Source organism: Zonotrichia leucophrys, chromosome 1, assembly GCF_028769735.1.
Source record: "Zonotrichia leucophrys gambelii isolate GWCS_2022_RI chromosome 1, RI_Zleu_2.0, whole genome shotgun sequence".
NCBI classification, from domain to species: domain Eukaryota; kingdom Metazoa; phylum Chordata; class Aves; order Passeriformes; family Passerellidae; genus Zonotrichia; species Zonotrichia leucophrys.
In genome coordinates, this window is record NC_088169.1 from 18,395,243 (window position 1) to 18,414,885 (window position 19,643).

General features: G+C 37.6%; 1 protein-coding gene across 2 annotated transcripts in view; it reads right to left on the reverse strand.

The window, feature by feature from the left end:
* MOSPD2 (motile sperm domain containing 2) overlaps window positions 1-19,640 on the reverse strand; it is a 31,861-nt gene extending 12,221 nt beyond the window's left edge. The window contains exons 1-8 of one of the 2 annotated variants that reach the window (XM_064708118.1): window positions 19,567-19,640; window positions 19,298-19,364; window positions 10,274-10,429; window positions 9,440-9,526; window positions 8,031-8,185; window positions 5,590-5,650; window positions 4,342-4,380; window positions 3,245-3,369 (exon numbers count right to left, since the gene is read on the reverse strand). In XM_064708118.1, coding sequence (XP_064564188.1) covers window positions 3,245-3,369; window positions 4,342-4,380; window positions 5,590-5,650; window positions 8,031-8,185; window positions 9,440-9,526; window positions 10,274-10,429; window positions 19,298-19,364; window positions 19,567-19,575 — 699 coding nt within the window. In that variant the 5' untranslated portion in view covers window positions 19,576-19,640. The remainder of the gene's footprint in view (window positions 1-3,244; window positions 3,370-4,341; window positions 4,381-5,589; window positions 5,651-8,030; window positions 8,186-9,439; window positions 9,527-10,273; window positions 10,430-19,297; window positions 19,365-19,566) is intronic. The other variant, XM_064708125.1, reaches the window with a different exon arrangement.
* Between the last annotated feature and the right edge of the window lie 3 nt (window positions 19,641-19,643).

The window sequence follows — 19,643 nt, forward strand, 5'->3', positions numbered from 1 at the left end:
AGAAACCTAGGTGAAGAGCACAGCAGTTGCACACATTGTTCAATATTGGCACCAGTAGAGAAAAATCTCAATCAATTCATCCTTGTTAAATCCATTTTCTGTCAGAGAAAGACTGGGCAAAACAACAAATCAAAACCCTACTGTGTGTCCATGTCTTGTATCAAAGTGTACACAATATGTACTTGAGTCTTGCAGAAAATATTACTGAAGAGACAAATCTCTCTTCGCAGTCAGAAATGTGTATGTCTTAAGAACTGGATAGTTCCAACAGCTGGAAATGGCAGAATGTGTGATACAATAGATAGGAAAGCCAGAAAACACCGAGTTAGGATACATTTATTACTAAATGAAAAATATTACCAAGTGGCTCTTGAGCACCTAACCCTAATTTTCCAGGCTGGCTAGCATCAGCTTGCTCCTAGATCTGCCCTGGGCATTTTGACAAGCTCTACCAAAATAAAACTGCTATAAAGCAAATGACCTCTGTGCACTATGGACAAGAACAACTCAAAGCCACATATGTGATGTGTAGCATGTATGGATTAGCAATATGGTAACAGCCACAGCCAACAGACTGATGAGGATTTGAATGGAACTTAGACCCAATTCATATTCCCAAGTCTTGCAAAACCCAAGTTTCTATTTTACATAATTAGTTTTAATGCTTCTGGTACTCTGAAGACACCTTTGCCCACTAGTTGTCTAAAATAAAGTATGTAATATTCCTCTTTCACAGTCAATCAAAGGATTTTAAAGCTATGGAAAGTTTCTGATTCATCTTTTGAGTGACCCTGAGACAGACTTAAAATATGCTTAAAGATAACGTCATTGAGACATTGAAGTTGGAGGCTTCCAGAGACAAAGAACAGTTCCCTTAGTTAAGCAAAGTAATCACTGACACCAGGTCAGTGATTGAACACTATTAATTCTACAGATTTTTTTTTTTGTTACTTCCAGAACTAGTCTAACAGTCTTTGAAATACAAAGAACGTAAGCGCAGTGGAATCTAGTTATGTCCCCAAATTAACCTGCCAAATGATCTGCTCCACTGGCAGGACTTGGCTCTTAAAATTGGATCCTGGTAGGGGACACAGCAAAGGATGCAGATATGCTGTGCTCTTCACTGGCATTAGGCTCGTGGAGAATATGAAGATCTGTAACTAAAAGTGCGGAATTCAAAGATGACAGAGAGGAAATCAGAAGGAGGCAAAAAACCCCAAACTGCCTCACAAACAAAACCAAACACTTGTGAGAAAAACGGAAGGAATCAATTTGTGCAAGTCAGATACTGCATTTTAAAAAGCCAGGCTTGACAATACTAATAATGGTGAATTGTACTCCAGCTAGCTGCCTCAAGAGAAGCCAAGGTTAATCACATCAAGAAAAGTTAAATTCTGAGAAAGGGCATTAAGTTGTCTGTTGTCTGGTCAATGAAAAACTCCCTGCTATCAGAGATGCAAAGATCCTGCTTTACTGTATACACTGAAAAAATCTTGGGAAGAAAGATTCAGAGCACAATTTTGGAGTCTCAGTATTTGCTAACAATTCTTCCAAATTCTGACAGTTCTGAGGTTAACAGCTCAAAACACCCACCAAGTGAAACTCAGTAGTTAGACAAAAAATATGCTGGTTCAGAATACAGGGCTCTTAATATGCAGAGATAAAACTGTTTTGCTGAAATTGTTAAAACCCCTGGAGTTCTTGTCAGACAAGTTTACTACTATTCTACTACTTTATTTCTGCCACTGCAACTTTTACCCCAGGCAGATGATGTGGATAAGCTGCCCCAATGATTCTGAAACTTGTTAATGCTCTCAGATGGGCAACATGGAGCCAACTTGATCAACAATCACTAATCAGCAATCAGACCTTCAGGCCCAAGGCAGGAGTACAAATAACTGTGTGTTCCATCAGATGCTTCAGGAGGGTATTTAGCAAAACCACAAGTTTTTTCTTTAAAGACATAATGAACTACTAGGTAAGATGGTCTAAAAAGCAGATGGGAGATACTCAGCTTTAATGAGGAAAATAACTTGCCCCTCTATTGCAACAATAGGACAATACCACAGGAGGCAGGCCCAGAACCAGTGCTAAACAACATTTAATTCCTTACTGAAACCACTTCAGACATCATCAGCCCTTCCCTCAATGCCCATTCCTGCTGTGCAGTAATTTCCACTTCTTCCATATGAGGAAGTTCCTATGTGAGACTGGGAGCTGGGGCAGCAATTTTCCACGGAGAAAAAGGGTATCTTTTCTTCAAGAGCCACATGCACTTTTTAAAGGCTTCTAATCTCAGTCAAATGAAAATCAAAGTAACAGTCTTTTATGTTCCCCAAACAAGTTTCTTATGTTCTGGCCACAATAGCACTGCCCTGAATTCATATACAAAGGAACATGGCCTCCCCTACTATTGCTGAAACACAACCCTCCTTTTCTCCATATTGTTGCTGCCATAATGCCAGAAGTACTTCAGAAAAGGTGGAAAAAGAACCATGAAAAGTAACTCTCCTGCAGTGGGCTTATTCTTTTACAATAAATGGCCTATTAATATTTTAAAGCATATTTTTTCTGCTAATTCGTTTTAAAGGTTATGCAATACTGATCCACTAGCCTAGTGAAAAGTAAAACCTGTTGTGCAAGATGCTTGTGCTGTTGCACTCTTTAGATTGCACTAGAACTGGATTCTGGTTCTGTTAAACTGATGCTGCTGTTAAACTGGAGCTCTACTGTACTCTTTGAAAAGAAACTTCTACAGCCATGTCTGAAAATGCAGCCCTAGAGACAGCAAAGGAAAAATAGCTACAATATAAGTGTCTTTAATGAATCATAGCTCTGGAGCAGGGCTAGAACTCTCAGAGGACAATGAAACCTACTTTCTGTTCATAGAATTTGTTTCATAAACATACACCATCTCTAATTCACCAGGGAGCAAAAAAAATACAAGTGACAATGACACTTAGATAATTTTTCTTGAAAGCCTGAAAAACTCAGTGGTTTTCAGTGACTTATAAGGGGATGAATAATTCAGAAAAAATAGTAACAGTAGTTAAGGATATACTTAAGAATGTAGATATCAAATTCTCATGAAGTTCACCTATTTTACATTATTGTGATTTTGAAATTATCACTGGCAAAACAGTTTAAAGAAATCTCTCATCTGTGAAGAGCTGACCCTCAACCTCACATATGGAATATAGGTGTCTCAGACTATCACAACAGAAACATGACATTTCATACTTACAGTTCCACCCATGTGAGGTGGCAGATACTCTGCACTGATGTATTCCTGCACATCATTCTTGTTTGTGAACTTTAACATGCTTATTGCTTCTGGGCCAAGCCAACCCTTCACGATTTTAAAAGCGGCTTTGAAAAACAAAACACCAAACAAAAAAAAGATATGCATGAGTTAACAGGAAAGCAGTTTTGTTATTTTGTTTTTGTAGGTTTTTTTCAGTGTATTGGTAGACCTTACATAACACAAGTGAGTTACATCCCTCAAAATATTGCAGAACCTGTTCTTAAAGCAGGTTATTATCAATTATAATTGGAATGAGCAATGCAAGGGGAAAAAGGTATCATTTACAGAGAAATGGAAGGAGTATCTTTGATTGAATAACTGACAACTCTGCTGTTTTAGAATTTGGCCCTTGAAGTACTGAGCAGGTAAAACCAATTGTGTTTCCAAATCTGAGTGAGGGAGGTTGGGAAAGATGCATACACTCTCCCTTGCAGAAATGTTTGGCTCATTTAAAGGATATTTGTTTAAATTAATGAAGCATTTACAAGGACCATTATTAATTCAGTGACAGTAAAACATGAATATGCAGGAAAATATAAAACCAATACAAAAATACGCATTCATATGGCAACAACAGAGAAATAGTGTTTTATCCTGTACATTATAGCTACAACTAATTATTAAAGTATCCAAATCAGAACAAATGTAACCACATCTGTACCCAATCTCAACCATCTATACTAAACTGTATATTCTAGTTTTGAGCTGGCTATAAGTCACAATCACTGCTAATGACAGGACTGCTGAAAGGATTCTAGTTAGCAGCATTCAAGGAATAGATTATTTATCAAGATCTCCTAGCCTTTGAAAACAACAGGATGAATACAGACTTCATGTAAAGTATGATCCAAGATACAACGACAGAAAGAAAAATAGAAAGAATGCAACCTTTAAACTGACAGATTTAAAGATGCATGTTTAACAAACTCCATTATTCATCTGTATCTACACAGAGTAGAACAATGTTTCTTATTTATGCTGCTAAATTTTAAGTTATCACAATCCAAACATAAAAAACCAACAAAAACCCAGCTTACCATTCATTATCCATGGCATTTCAAATATTACTATCTTTGCTGAAAAGAAAAAAAAAATCTGAATACCAAGTGCTAGGTATTTCTCTATTTAAGAGCAAGTTCAACAATAACATTCATGTAAAGAGTAAACATTCACTTTTACAAACCTCCATGTTCACCTCCCTGTAAAGGCAATTTTGTACAAATTAATCGCTATTTAGAAACATTAGCTGTTTGCTTGGAAAAAGGTAATAAAATCCCAAGCAATACATTGGTTATGTACTCCCTGGGATATTACTTTGTGATATTTTGTTATCACACACAAGGCAAAGACAAGCTCTCAACCTGACCTAGAAAGCCAGCTACTGAAAAGAAGAAAGTTTAACAAGTATATTCAGCCCCCCTTACTTCACAAAGAAACAAATAAGTCTTTATATCTATTTTCTCCAAATATTCTTTATTTAACCATAGAGGTTAGAAAACACTTAAGTGTCCCAATTTTTTTCCTCTGGAATGTCAAAAACAATGTTGCACTTGCCTTTAAGTTTGATATTTGATCAAAGCTTTGAACTTTGATCAGCAAGCCAAAATTTAATATTCAGAGTTTAAGCAGTTGCTGTATGGAAGTTCAACATTCACAGCCATTTTCACCTAAAATTTACAACATATTTAAGATGAACTAGCATAAACTATGCAGTGTTTGCCTATGCATCAAAAATCTAGCAGGTAAGTATGCAGAGTTTTCTAAGTATGCACACAAAAATGCCTTTTCAGAATAAATAATTTTCAGAATACACCATTTTCATTTTCAGAATAAACCATTGCTCCCCATAAATGTCTAGAGCCATTCATTCTTTGACCACTCAAGGCTCCTAAAGGATACAAACTATCAAAGTTTGTAAGTCTTCTACACAAGTAACAAGCAAAGGAAAACAAGCAAAGGTCAATTCTTTTCTCTTATGAACTTACAATAGTTCTTACTAGGTATAAACATAGTAAGAACTATTACTTAGTAATAAACATTATTACTTCACAAACAGACAGCTGATTTTTGACGAAAGTAAAGTTTATTCACAAAACAAAGTTTTGTGAAAGGACAAAGTTTTGATTTAAGGACACAAATATCCTAACACTGTAACATTAATGTTTCATGAAGTTACCCCAGAAAGCACATGAAAAAAACCCTTATTTTCCCCATATTCTATCATATTATGAAATGCTCTTGTTACACCACTCTACAATGCTTAATACTTATTATACAATACTTACTGAGGAAGTTTGGGTAATAATCTGTAAAACAATTGACAATAAACCGGACAAAATCCAAGTCCTAAATAAAAAATAAAATAAAATTTAAAAAAAATCACAGCATAAATGCAAAGCAAGCCAAAACATTAAAAAGTGCAGGCTTAGTTAAGGCATTTAGTAAAAAGCACAAGATAGATATTTTGTAGTCAACTATGATCAAATTTTACATACACTACAAATATCCTCAAAACACAATGCAAGGCTTTTTCCTCCATTAAACTGCTGCAGGATTGTGGTCATATTTCCCCTTATAATCACAGAAAGTAGTCAATAGACCTCTGATCACTGCAATAACTAAGAGATCTACACTACTGCAGAGTACCAACAGCATCTAAGATGTGCAGGAAGGATACAGGAAAAAGAAACCTTTAGCACTAGAAAAGTTTGACAGATGGAAGAATACTCAACATACTGAAATTTCCCTTCAGTAATTATCCTACATACTGTTGAAAATACTGATTGCAGTAGTATAATATTTCCAAAGCAAAAAAAATAGGTTTCCTTTGAGGAGAATTTTTAGGTTTAGTATTAGTTGGTGGCATGCAGTGAAACTGTGGGCAGAGGCAGTGCTCAAAAGAGCTGCTTCTATACCACCCATTTTCAGGATGCTTCTATCCAATGAGCAACTGTAAAGAAATAGTACAGTCAGTCTCCTTTGCAAAATCCAGCTATAATGGAATTGCATTACACAGCAAGGAAGGGTTTTTATGAAACAGGTATAGAAATAAAGTAAGAGATACCTTGCCACAATAAGGTACTCAGGTGGGAAGCCTACCATGAGTACTCTTCCCAGTCCTTTAAACAGACATGACCACACTACTACTTTCAGAAACAGTACAGAGTGTTTCTGGCTGAGGATCCAAAGCCTCAGCCAGTAACAATGGGGAAGGAGCTCCTAGGGTGATGTAAACACACTACCAAAACATTTTTGGACAGAGTGAAAAAAGCCCCCAAAAAATAACACTGTGTAAAGGGATCACCCACAACCTGAAAGCTTTTTAAGTGGCTTCAGCAACTAGAAACTAACTTGACATCTTTACAGGCAGAAGGTGGCCTCTAAAAGAAGCATTCATCTCAACTGTCTGTTGCTTGTACCAAATGCAATGACTTTCATTTAACAGAACAAACACAACGATAGATTAGAATGATTAGAATCTCCATTAATCAGGATGCTGCTCTCTATTCTGCTGCCTATCCAAAAACAGTACTATCAGATAGCAGAGGGATATAGATCCATTATTTTGATGAAAGTCTGGAAGTAGAACTGCAGATTTCACAGACTATTCAATAACTGCATCTATTCTAGTTACCTGAAAAGGTGCAAGAAGCCATTAGCTATCAGAATTATCTCCTACATACCAGTGATAAAAGTGATATAGTAGACGTCCATAGCAACAGAACAAACAAATGTGGAAAGCTCTGGAAGAGAACTCAGAGATTCAAGTTCTTTTTCCTTTAGGATAGATTCATCAATCACTCCACATGGCTACAAATAGCCATTAAAAATATTCCTGTTCTGTGATAAACATACTAACTACAAAGCAAGACTGTACAGTGGGACAGTTACAGACAGCACTTGCTGAGATTTTGTCTCTGGGAGTCTCAAAGAAGTAAGCTGCTTCAGGATATAATCCATAAAGCCCAAATCAAATTAGCCTTTTGCATCAAGGAAATTATTACAATCCTTTACTCCTGCTATGTAAAACTTTGGTTCCAGTATTATCTTTAGGAGCATGAACAGACAGCTCTCACTGCCCAGGTAAGAGCACCAACCTTGCAAAACAGAATCACATCCCATTTATTTGTCAAATCGCCTCCCCATAAGCTGGTGGTCCTGTACTGCACAGCTGAAAGGCCCCAATGCAACATGAATAATCTTGCCCATGCCAGATACAGACAACTTTCTGGAGCTGGGTTTGGGGATGGGGTTTTTTTGCTTACATTAATTCTTACTATACCACCTACCACCAGACAAAAAAAGCACAAAGACGCAAATTTCAGCCATTCCTGTAATAACAGGACAGCATGGCACTCTGGTAAGAAAAATGTAATTATTCTATAGAAATACATTTTATTTTTTAACCTACAGACAATCTGTGAGAATTTTAGTTATTAGATTAAATCCATAAATATGTACTGATAGGCAAGATCTCAACCTTGCAATCTAAACTAGCCCAGCCACTAAACTAAAAGTAAGTTTTGAGCATGCTGCAGCAGACAAAATTTAATATGTAACAAAAGATTTTGGAAACTGCTTGTGTCATGGGAAAAAGCTCTACCATATCACTTATCTCAATGACTGTTATTTATGTGTCCATGACTGCACAGTGACTTCCTTTTTTCTTGTAACACAGATTAAATAATTCCAAAAGCAATCAAGAAGAGACAGTAACAATACTTACTATGTGACTGATTCCAGTTTCAGCCATATCAAATACCACTGTCAAGGGCTTTCCATGATCTCTCTTGGCATAGTGTTCTAACCAAAAAGCCACCAGTTTCTTTTTGTCAAGTTGTTGTTTAGGATATCTTGTATGATGCTTCACTTTGAACCAAACTTGGACAAAAACACACACAAAAGTTGAAGGAAAGATCCAAGCAAACAGAAAACAACATCCAAATAACTCCAGAGGATGCACTGAAATGTATTAACACCTCTGAGTTAGTATTGAATATTTTTCCTAATTTTGTGACCACTGAACAGCCAGAAAAACAACTGCACACCTCTTCACATACCCCACATTTCTCACTTTTTTACTATAATATTTTAGAAATTGAAAATACAAGAATTATACCTCAGAAGAAAAAATAAAGTGGAAAAACATTTTTTGTGTATTTAAAAACTATTTACCTAGATTAGTATTTCACAATTTAAAATTAAACCACATGGTCTTCAGACAATACTATGTTCAGCACATATTCTAAGTATGGCTGTAAAATTAATGTTTCCTTTTCTTCTTAGGTTTCCTACAGCACTGCAGTTGATTTGTTTTGAAAAACAACTCATACATGTATAAAGAATTATATAAAAAGCAACATATCTTTCTAAAATAAAATGAAAAATTCCAGGAGGTGAGCAACATTGTAGAAATGAAAGCCTAGTATATATTCTTCTGGAATAAAAAAATGAGTCATACAGAGACTTGTTTTTCCATGGGGAAAAAAAACCCAAGAAACCCACAGGCATAATTCAAATTAAAAGATGTCATAAAAATGTCTGAAACCAAGTTAGTGATTATACAATAAGTGAGAAAACAAATATTCAGGGCAGTATTGTGAAGAGTTGCTTTCATTTTTACTACTTTTATTGTATAAAAGTTAGACAAGCCTGAAAATAACTTTAGATGTCCTCAATAGTCTTCTCCCTGAAACTTGGAAAGCTGTAGTAAAAACCAGATTTCTTCTCCATGTTTCATGTAAAGAAACAAATGTTTTTAAATATAGCATGTTAGCTAGACTGTATTTCAAGGTGAAGAGAAACCCCCATTCAAACACAGAACATACATTAAACTGTTATATTCTTGTTTGAGACAGTGGTCACATCACCAAGCCTGTCAGAGTCAGGCCCATGGTGTGAATCTGAGGCTGCTCTGTGCAGGGTCCAGAGCTGGACTCCATCACCCTGCTGGGTCCCTTCCAAATCAGTGGATTCTATAATAAATAAAAACTCCATAACTCAATTACCTTTTTAATGAAAAATAATAGCCAATATGCACCTACGTCTGTTCTTAAAATGCTAATTTTTCAAGATGATAAAATGCTGGAAACAAAATAATCAAAGGTAGAAAATAGTCTATTTTGTATAACTTACATAACTTATAGCCCTCTTTATCATATCCATGCAGAAAGAGAGCACCAATTTCAAATAACCATTTTGGAAGGACAGATTCTGATAAGTCTGCAAAACCAAATGAAATATTATTTCAGTAATCAAGTAATGATTAATAATCACATTGTAACTTAACAGAAGTCACTAAAATGGAAAAGTCTAGCAAAAACCCCAAAAACATCTTTATAAGCCACTTTCCAAGGCCTTTATTAGACTAATGCAAATAGTAAAGATTTCACATTTTCTCAGTATCTTGTTCTCTTGCTACAGAGTAGAATCTATTTATGAAGTAAGAATAACTGAAAAAAAATCAACAGAAAAAAATGCTTCAAATGTTTATTTTTTTCTATCTGAAGCCTCCCCACCATGCTCTATCCTTCAGAGTGTGAAGTCCTGTATATAGAGCTCACCTTCAAAATATTTTCACAGCACAAAAATGATATTTTTTATTTAACGTACCAGACCAGTGCTATTACAATGAACAACACAGCTCTGTTTGTTGTGAGGCTTTTTGTTATTTGCTTTTTTTTTAGAGCTCTATGATGCAAAGAGACAAAGCAAGAGATAGCTGCCTTCCTTCCTTCCCCTTAAACACCCTTTCAATGGACATGGAACCACAACAAAACTGAGACACTACTGGTCAACATAAAAAGCAATACTATTTCTCCTTTTTTCCTTTTTTGAAAGTTCTTGCTCAGCTCTCCATGGTACTTGCAAACCTTTGAGAGGTTCTTAATGAAAGTACATATAGAGGTCAGTGGCAGTTCAAGAGAAAAGCAACACACACCTTCAAAACCCTTGTGTATCATAGCTTACCATTAACTGTGTATTCTTTCCTCCACTGAAAGCTTTCATCAATCATCTTTAACGTATCATCCACAACATCATGGCGCCAAATCAAGTAGTTCTCAACCCATTTATCATCTTGCTGAAGTCTCTCCACATCTCTAGAATCATATTTATCTGATTTATCTAGGAAATAAATAAGTTAGTGTCTATAGCATTTGCTTCAGAAGCATGCAGAGATTTGTTAAGTTTAAGTCTATAAGCATCTACTTGGTACATAAGATTTCTCTTGTAGTTTCAAATTTTAGGAAACAAAACACAGCATGACAAATTAAGGAAAACCATTTATCTGCTGCAACGATATTTAGGGACACTACAACATAACTCACTAGAAAAATATTCTCACTAATAACTCTTACTAGAAAAATATTTTCTGTGATCCGTATGCAACAAAAACAAGGTGCATTTGGGACAGGTGTAATTTTTCTAAAACCAGTTGTGTGCAATTATTAGAATCTGTGTACTAATGAATGTATATACTAAACATCACCAGTACATGCTTCAGTTCTCAAACTTATAGGTATCAGCAAATTAGAAATAAAATGTCTGACAACAAATATAAAATTCTTGGTTTTGAGTATGCACTATACATTACTGCATTAAACAAAATTGTTTTCATTTAAAAAAATTACAGTTTACACTTGTTATAAATTGTTACCCTACCCAAGAAAAACTACATGCAATTCCAGAGTAGCACAAAAGCCCCCGAGGCTTCTTGTATCTTCTTGTATCACATCAGCAACATGATAAGAGGCTTACATGCTTTTGGACGTACTTCAGATGAAACAAGACTTACTGCCGCTCTGAGTTTTTTTTCCAGTTTTAAACAGGAAAGTAAAACAAATGCTAAATGGACCTATTTCTACTGTAGATACACTTTAACAAAAGCCTGGTTTTTAAATCAATGATCCTCTGTCTGAGAAATTGGTAAAAATAGAATGCAAATCAAGAGGCCATAATAGAAACAGGCTTCAAAAAGCAACAGACACTGATACACATCTCTGCTAGATAATAAAAAAAACAAACTCTTAAACTATTCACTTAAATTCATGATTACCATGGAAAAAGACTGTTAATAAAAGAGGTTTAATTTTCACATACTGGAAAGAACTGTTCCTCTATCAATAACAAACTGCTTTAAGAGCCATTTACAACTATCTAGAACTGTGATGGAATGGCTTGGCAATGTGTTTTTCAGTCAGACAACTGAAGAAGGGGTTAAGAAAAAGACACCACTAAATTCTGCTAATATTTGTTGTTTTACTGGCCTACATGCAAAAATATGATCTATTTTACTTGTCTTTCCATTTATACTGTTTTCTGTTATAATTTTGTCAATATAACTGCAAGAGTATATAAATTTAAATGTGTCCATTCACTTAATTGTAGTTGCACTCTCCAATGCAATTTTTCACATCTGACTGCTTCTCACACACATCACCTACCATGTTCCCTTCTTCATTAGGCTTCAAATTTCTCCCTCCCTTAATCCCATATTCCACTACTTTGCTTTGTTACTTAGATAACTCTAGATTTTAATCCCACTTTCCTTAATCTTAGTCCCCTACTTTCTCCTCTGCCTAAGAGCCTCTAATCCACTGAAATCTTTTTAACTACTGAAGTTCCTTTTCTCATCATTTCCATACTTGCACTGGACAGCAGATTTCCTATATTCTGAACCCAGTGAAGTGATCACTCAGCACCAAACTGAAGTGTTTAACTTCTCTGTGCCTCTAGAGGAACCACAGGTGAACTGCAAAAATCCTGGGAGTGAAATTTTGTAGTCTCAACTGCTCATTTGAAATGTGTAATTCTCCCAATGATTTAGGAAGTTCTGCCTGAGAAAAGCTAGCAGTACTTAGTTTTAAGTTAACTACTTCACCTTGGTTTGATTAATACACACTGGCTTCCAGCTATGACTGACTGCAGTTTATCAGCCAAGTACTTTGCAGAGATCAGTCCCATGTGTATCTTATATAAATAAGGGATTAGGGTACTCTGTAATTAAAGAGAAAACCCACCACCAGGTAAAAACTAACAGGATAGCATTTCACACCACTTTTTGAGGCTCTCTTTGCTTTCAGTATCTGTCTGAGAGCCCAACTATCAAAATGAGAGAATCGTGCACCTTGTATCAAACTGTAATTTAAAAACATTGACATACTATTACATGGAACAAACATCACAAAACATTTCTCAGCCACTAACAAGTTTTCCCAAACTCTGAACTTAGAGAATATTTTTAAGAACATGGACTTTTAACTTTGTGAGTATTTTAAGGAAATGAAAGAGAAACAGAGAAAATGTTTAATCTGAACTTCCAACATCAATGGAAAGCAAGCTGCATTCAGTGATTAGGATAGTTGAAAAAGCATCTTTCCCTCTCTTCTGTAACTAAGTTCTCAGCAAGACACATGTAATCTGAATTTACATATATGCTACAATATACCCTAAAACCAGGGGAAACAACTATTCAAGTTCTACAAGCACTTGCAGAATGCCAGTATTTGAATCAGGTTAGCTTGAGACTGACAGAACAACAGTACTGAGTACTGAATACTGTATGACTTTTATCTGCTTGATCCAACTCTTGCCACAAAATAAGTAAAATTTAGAATGCCAATGTGAATACAAAGCAAAGGTGGTTTACGTCACACACAAAAAGCAGAGTGATATAAAATTGATGGAGCCCTTCCAAGAACCCAGTGACTGAAAACGTGTCAGCTCAGAAGAGGAATGCCTCTTCAAATCTGTACATGCCACATAATTCTACAGACATCTGGAAATTCATTTTCAAAATATACTGTGAAATAATCAGAATGTTTCTAATTTTAAATCATTCATGGAACACTTGGGTGCAGTTACTGCATTATTAGAAACTTCTGGAGTTGAATGAGAATTAGTTGAAATAAAATAAGACCTTTGGGATTCTCAAAAAAAAAAAAAATTAAATACATCCAGCACAACAACTAAGAGGCCAAAAAAGAAACAATATTTGAGGAGCACCCATATGGAAATTCAGGTGGAACTATAATCTGAAGTAACTTACCTCAGACAATCTCCAAGCCTACCCATTTAGATACCTGTAACCATAAACTGATGCTTTTCTCAAAGGAGAATTAGGTGCTTGCTTCTTCACACTTGCAGGACTGCCACTAGGACACTAAGTTTAGTCACCCTCAGCTCAGGAAGAGAGACATCTCTGTAACTGAGTCCATAACGAACAGAATTTTGGGAGGTATTTGGAGCACACATAGCACTCACTCCAAAGGCAACACAAGGAACAGCACTATCAGATATTTCTGTTCAGAAAGGGCTACTGAAAACAACTGTGTAGTAGCAGTGCCAGACTTTTGTGTAACATTTCACAGTCCAGAGGCTTGGAAACCTGGTTGCTCCCTCAGCCCAGACACTCCAACCTTTCTGTATCCTAGAATAGTTCCACAGCCATGGAAGAGGCAAAACTGGGATGCTGCAATACTTTTCCATTGACTCAGGAAAGTGCAGAAACTAAGCAAGACTCAGATCCAAAAAAATCAAGAAAAAACATAATCTGCCAAATTCTAAATTCCACATAAGGGAGTGACAGTAGCAAGGAGATGTAGCCATTATTAACCCTCTTTATTCCTTTAGCTGAAAGCTCTTCAGGAAAATTTGAGTGAACAAAATTGACCAGGCATTTAACCTTATTTTGACAATAGTTGGTTAAAGTCACTGTCATTTTCTCATTGGGCATTTGAGGTCAAGACAAAAGACTGGAAGAAGACAAAAGCTGTTTGAACAGCAACTTATTACTTGCCCTCCCTTTTTTTGTTTTAGTGAGGACTTCTGTCCTTTCCATGAGCACATTGAAACTCTACCACTTAATTACTATGTTTCAACATAAAGAATCTTCTGTAACACCAGAGAACACCTCTGAAAACAACTGCAGAATGACACAAAACTAAATGCACGCAGATTTCACTGCAATACTTTCACTAGAAGATTCCATTAAGTTTTCTGAGGCACAAATTGTAAAATCCCTTTTCTTTGTTACTTTTTTTTCAATGCCATCAAATTTCCATGTCAGGAGCCCCTGGAGCAGGTCCAGTGGAAGGTTGCAAAGAAGATTAAGGGACTGGAGCACCTCTCTAACAAGAACAGGCTGAGAGAGCTGGGCCTGTTCAGCCTAGAGAAGAGATGGCTGAGAGGAGACCTCATCAATGTCTGTCAGCATCTGCAGGGAGGTGGCAGAGGACAGGCCCAGGCTCTTCTCAGGGCTGCCCAGCAACAGGGCAAGAGGCAATGGCAAAGACTGATGCTCAGGAAGTTCCTCCTGAGTTTGAGGGAGAACTTCTTTGTGGTGTGGGACTGAGCCCTGCAACAGATTGCCCAGAGAGGGTGTGGAGTCATCCAAGGACTGTCTGCATGCAAACCTGTGCCCCGTGCTCCAGGATGACCCTGCTGGAACAGGCTGGACCAGACAAGCCACTATGGCTCCTTCCAACTTGACCTGTTCTGTGATTACCACGAGAACAGTGCTGTGCTGCTGTGTTTTCTTCTAGTGTTTATGCTTTAAGAAAAATAATACAAACTTGAGAATATTCAGCAGGAATACAGAACAACTACAGGACTCAAAACCAGGCAGCACAGCTGAATCACACTCGAAATTAATCCAGAGAAGTTCAGAATTAAAAACCTGCATGACCTCCCCCTTCAGAAAAAGCCCTTATCTAGAAAAGTAGTGTTAACAGAACAAGCCATACATAAAGCTAAGTAGGAACAGCAACTGTATATCTTTTAATAGAGAACAAACCCAAAACCTTTATTGTACAAAGCGGAAAAAAAAAACCAACTTAGAAAAGTATGTCAAGTGATACATTACACAAAGAAACTCAATTTAACTACTGTCTTAAAGCTACTCCAGCCAAGAATTCTTAGTTTAAAATGGTCACAATCATTTCTCTGACTTTGGCTACAAAGAGGAAACCCATTTTAATTGGCTGTTGATGCCAACATTAAACTAAGTTCTGTAACAATTCAGATATGTGCCTTCAGCTGCTACATGAGAAAATCAGCAAGACTAGAAACAATTTAAGAAGGTCAGTAGCCAAAAAGGGACAGAGACAAAGAACAAACTGAACACTATTTCTATCCAATAAGAAATCATTTCAATAATCTCAAGCAGCAATAGACAAATAAAATATCTGCATTCACAAAGTGAAATAAAATTTTAGCAAAGCTGAACACTGTCAGTGACAATAAAGACTGCTTTCAATAAAAAGCTCAATCATTAATGTTACAGAGCCTTTTATGAAAGTATGATTCCCATCTATCCTTCCACCAGTCTCAGCCTGAAAGCTAAGAACCAGGGGAAACAGACTTTTCAGAGCATAAAAAGACATGCAGGTATCCAAAACATTACTTTAAGAGTCTTCTACAATAGTCTTATCACTGATTTTTAAGAGTGTACCATATGTCTAAAAATTTATTTGCAATCAGCTCATATGATTAACAAAACACCTTTGCTACTGGCTTAAAGAAGGTCATGGTGAAATTTAATCCTTGGCACTGGAAGGATGGGAAATCTCTCTTGCAAAATCTTTTTTGAAAATTAAGATTTGCCTCAAGGAGAAAGGAAAAGGATGTAAGTGGGGAGGGCCAGGAAATAACAGACAATTAGAAACAGTTAATATACAAAACAAACTATGAACAAAACTAGTTTACTGAAAAAAAATCAAAGACTTGATTGTAAATAATTTCCACTGTAACATTAAAATAGAAAGTAATAGCCCAGAAATAAAAGCTAATTTTAGAAATCCGCTAAGGAATGGAAATTGACTATAGAAAAAGACATGCTTGTTTGCTAGAAAACAATGTTAGTGCCAGTCAGTGCTAGAAAAAAACCCCTTGTGTTTCCATTGTTCCTTTCACCAGTAAAATCATTTACATCACCAACTCTCACAAAGAATCTAAACAGGCAAAACAAAAATTAGGCCCAAAACCAGAGAAGACAAAGTGCAGTCTGCCTACCACATCAGACAGTGTTTGCCAGTCTATTGGGCTAACAGGGCACTACTGGAGATAAACCTTTTAAATACAAGGCTTCCATTATTGGGACATACATTCCTCACAAGAACTGAAGTTGTTTTCAGAATCCAGCTAGAAAGTTAACTGAAGAGGAAAAAACCACCATAAGATTTCAGTTAATAATAAATACTGTTTTGTAGGTAAGATCCAAGAGTGGCCAAGCTTTCCTCCTGGAACACTTCAATGGCCAAATTAGCTGAAAAACTTCAGCAAGAAAGTTCTACAAATTTTGGGAAAATGAGCCAGTAAGGTTCTCTGACACTTTCACACTGTGTCTGGCTATCAAAAGCATCTTCTGATTTGGTCACATAAATGAAACAACTGTATAATTCAAAAACATAGATTTATGGTGCTTCCAGTTGCTGAACTGAACTTTTCCCACCTAACCTTGAAAATTACCAAGACCACAGCATATTATAATATTAATATATGTTGGAATATTAGACTTCCCTGAATCACCTATATATTTTTGCAGGTTCTACTTTAATCTAAAAATTGTATTCTGCCAATAAATAATTTCAATGAAAAAGTAAGATTTCAAGGACCCTCTAGGTTTTAATTTCCTAACAGAAGTAAACATTACTGTAAGGCCATCACAACATTGTGACCATTACCCAATCTTCCTGCATGAGGAGGGGCAGGAGGGAAGCTAGTAACTGTGAGTTACAGAATATGGAAGAATCACTTCATCTTTGATGATCAGAATTACTGTGTTTCTAGAATAACCACTTACATTGTTTTCCCCAGAGGGAAAACAAAACAGCAGCAGCTGCAACCTCCAGAAAAAAAACCAACAACAACAAAAAACACCAAAACCAAAAACCTGCTTGAAAACTTTTCTCCAACTTTAACAGCTGCAGATCACCTGTAAACAGAATAAAGTTTGCTCTGTAGAGGCCCACAATTCTATGACCACACTAAACTTCACAGGAAGGATCAGCTTCTCAGTGTAGCCTGAGAGTGCCCTTAGTTTTGAAAGCAGACTAAAATTCCTGGGTATGAAGCAATCATTTGCACCTTTACACCCCAAAGTCACAGGTTTGAGGGTGTCTGCACACATGCAGCCCCACATCCCTTTGATTAAGCAGCATAAAAAAATGTTTTAGAACACACACAGTAAAGGCTGATAGACCAGTACAAAATTAAAATCCTGTGGTTTTCCCTCTTGATTGTGGTCATGAGAACATTAATTTGCTTGTAGCATTCCTAAGTTTGTGGCAAAATCTTAACAACACAAACTCAAAAAAGACTTAATCCTATTTTGTTGGAAGGGCCAAGAGCCTAAAACCATGACCCAAAAATGGGCTTACTGAGAAATAGTGCTCAAAATTCTGCAAATAGGATTACAGCTTACCTTGCAACAGTATTCAGTTATTTAATGGCTGTATCAACCAGCCCAACAGAGACATCATTGCAACTAGAGAAACTTGTGGAATTCCAAGATTTTAAGCAGCAGATCAACTGAAAGAATAATACCCCTTTTCCACAATTACTGTCCCAGAGCAGCCCTAGGCTTTCTGAAATAATTATTTATGAGTGTGACTCTGGGATAATAGAATACAAAGGAAGTTGAATCACCTACCATATGAAAACACTAATTGAAACCATTAAGAGACACAAAAATTTAGACTTTAAGATGAGCCTCCAACTCATTCAAGCCTGAGTTTTACAAAGATATCTTTATTTACTTTGAAATATCAAATGGTAAAATAAGCTCTCTCTACTTCAAGACTTTCTAACAAATTTTGTCATCAGAAATAAAGGTCATGTCTAACCAAGGCCAAAGTAGTCTCCTTTATGAAAGTTAGCAGAGCAACCATATGAGAGAAAGCTGAACCACCCTCAAGACCTCCAAAGTTTTCCAAAAGCGTCTTCCAGCCCACTACAATGAAGAAGCACATAACCCTTACATAAAAGTGATAGACAGCAGGGTAACCTCAATAGTTCTGATTAGAAACATCAAAGCAAGGCGCTTGTTTGCAGAACTAAGGTTCATATTAAAGGAGATGCAGCCAACACAACTAGGAGACTTTTACTGTATTTGCATTAAAGCTTGCATAGAAGCATGTTTTTAGTAAAAAGTCTCTAGATAGTCACAATGAAACATACTGTTCACTACAATTGTTTGCATGCTCTACATTCCTCCAACATAAGCAATGCAAATCAACCTTGAAAAAAAGGGAACCACTCTAGGCTTTCCCCAGTCCTCCCTCTCCCCTAGGCATCCCCAGCATCTCCTGGCCTTCATTTACAAATTCAAATGCACCTGCACTTAAGAACCGAGTTGGACATGCAGCATGACCTTAATTATGGCCTGCATGAAACTCAAGTGCAAGTTACTCCAGAAAAACAACTCTTCCTTTGACAGACTCGGTGAGGTCAGAATGCCTCCGCTCCCCCTCCCTGACACGTTTGTTATTCCAGAGAACACCAAGCACAGCAATGTCCCAGGCCATGCTCTCCAGCCAACCAAACGCCCTGCAAGAGAAAGGGACCAAGAGCTTTGCCCAACACAGTGACCCAGCAGACAGAGCACCGAGAGCTAGCACAGAAACCTGCTGAGCATCACACCCTTCCATGGATTCAGGCACCCTAACTGCGTGCGCCAGGGCAAGTTCAGGTTGGATATTAGGAAGAAATTCTTAACACAAAGAGCGATCAGATATTCGCATGGGCTGCCTGGGGAGGTGGCAGAGTCCCGGTCCCTGGAGGTGTTTAAGGACAGACTAGATGTGGCACCCAGGGCCGTGGGCTGGCTGACAGGTGCTCAGTCACAGGTTGGCCTCGAACACCTCGGAGGCCTTTTCCGACCCAGTGGATTCTGTGAACAGACACAGACGTTCCCAGACCTGGGAAAGCAGGACACCCGCAGCCCCGAGAGGAAAGTGACAGCGGACAGCCCCAGAGCCTGCGCCCCCCGCTCACCTGGCAGGTACTCCGCCTCGAAACGCCGCCGGGTCTCGCTTATCAGCGCCCCCTTATCCTGCCGCTGCTGAAAGGAAACATGGAACAAGAGGGCCGTGAAAGGAAGGGGAAGGCCGGGGCCCCAGACAGCCCCAGACCCTCACCTGTACGGCAGGGCCCGGCCACCCGCCCCGCCGGACCACAAACCCGAGTGGCTGCGGACGGCGGCTGGAACAGCCGTCAGGCAGGCAGGAGGGCAGCAGTGAGGGGGCAGGGGCGCAGGGACTCACCTCAGCCATGATCCAGCGGGTCCGCCCGCGCCGCCCGCACTGAGGCGGCTCCAGCAGCGCGAGGAGCGGCGGGAAAA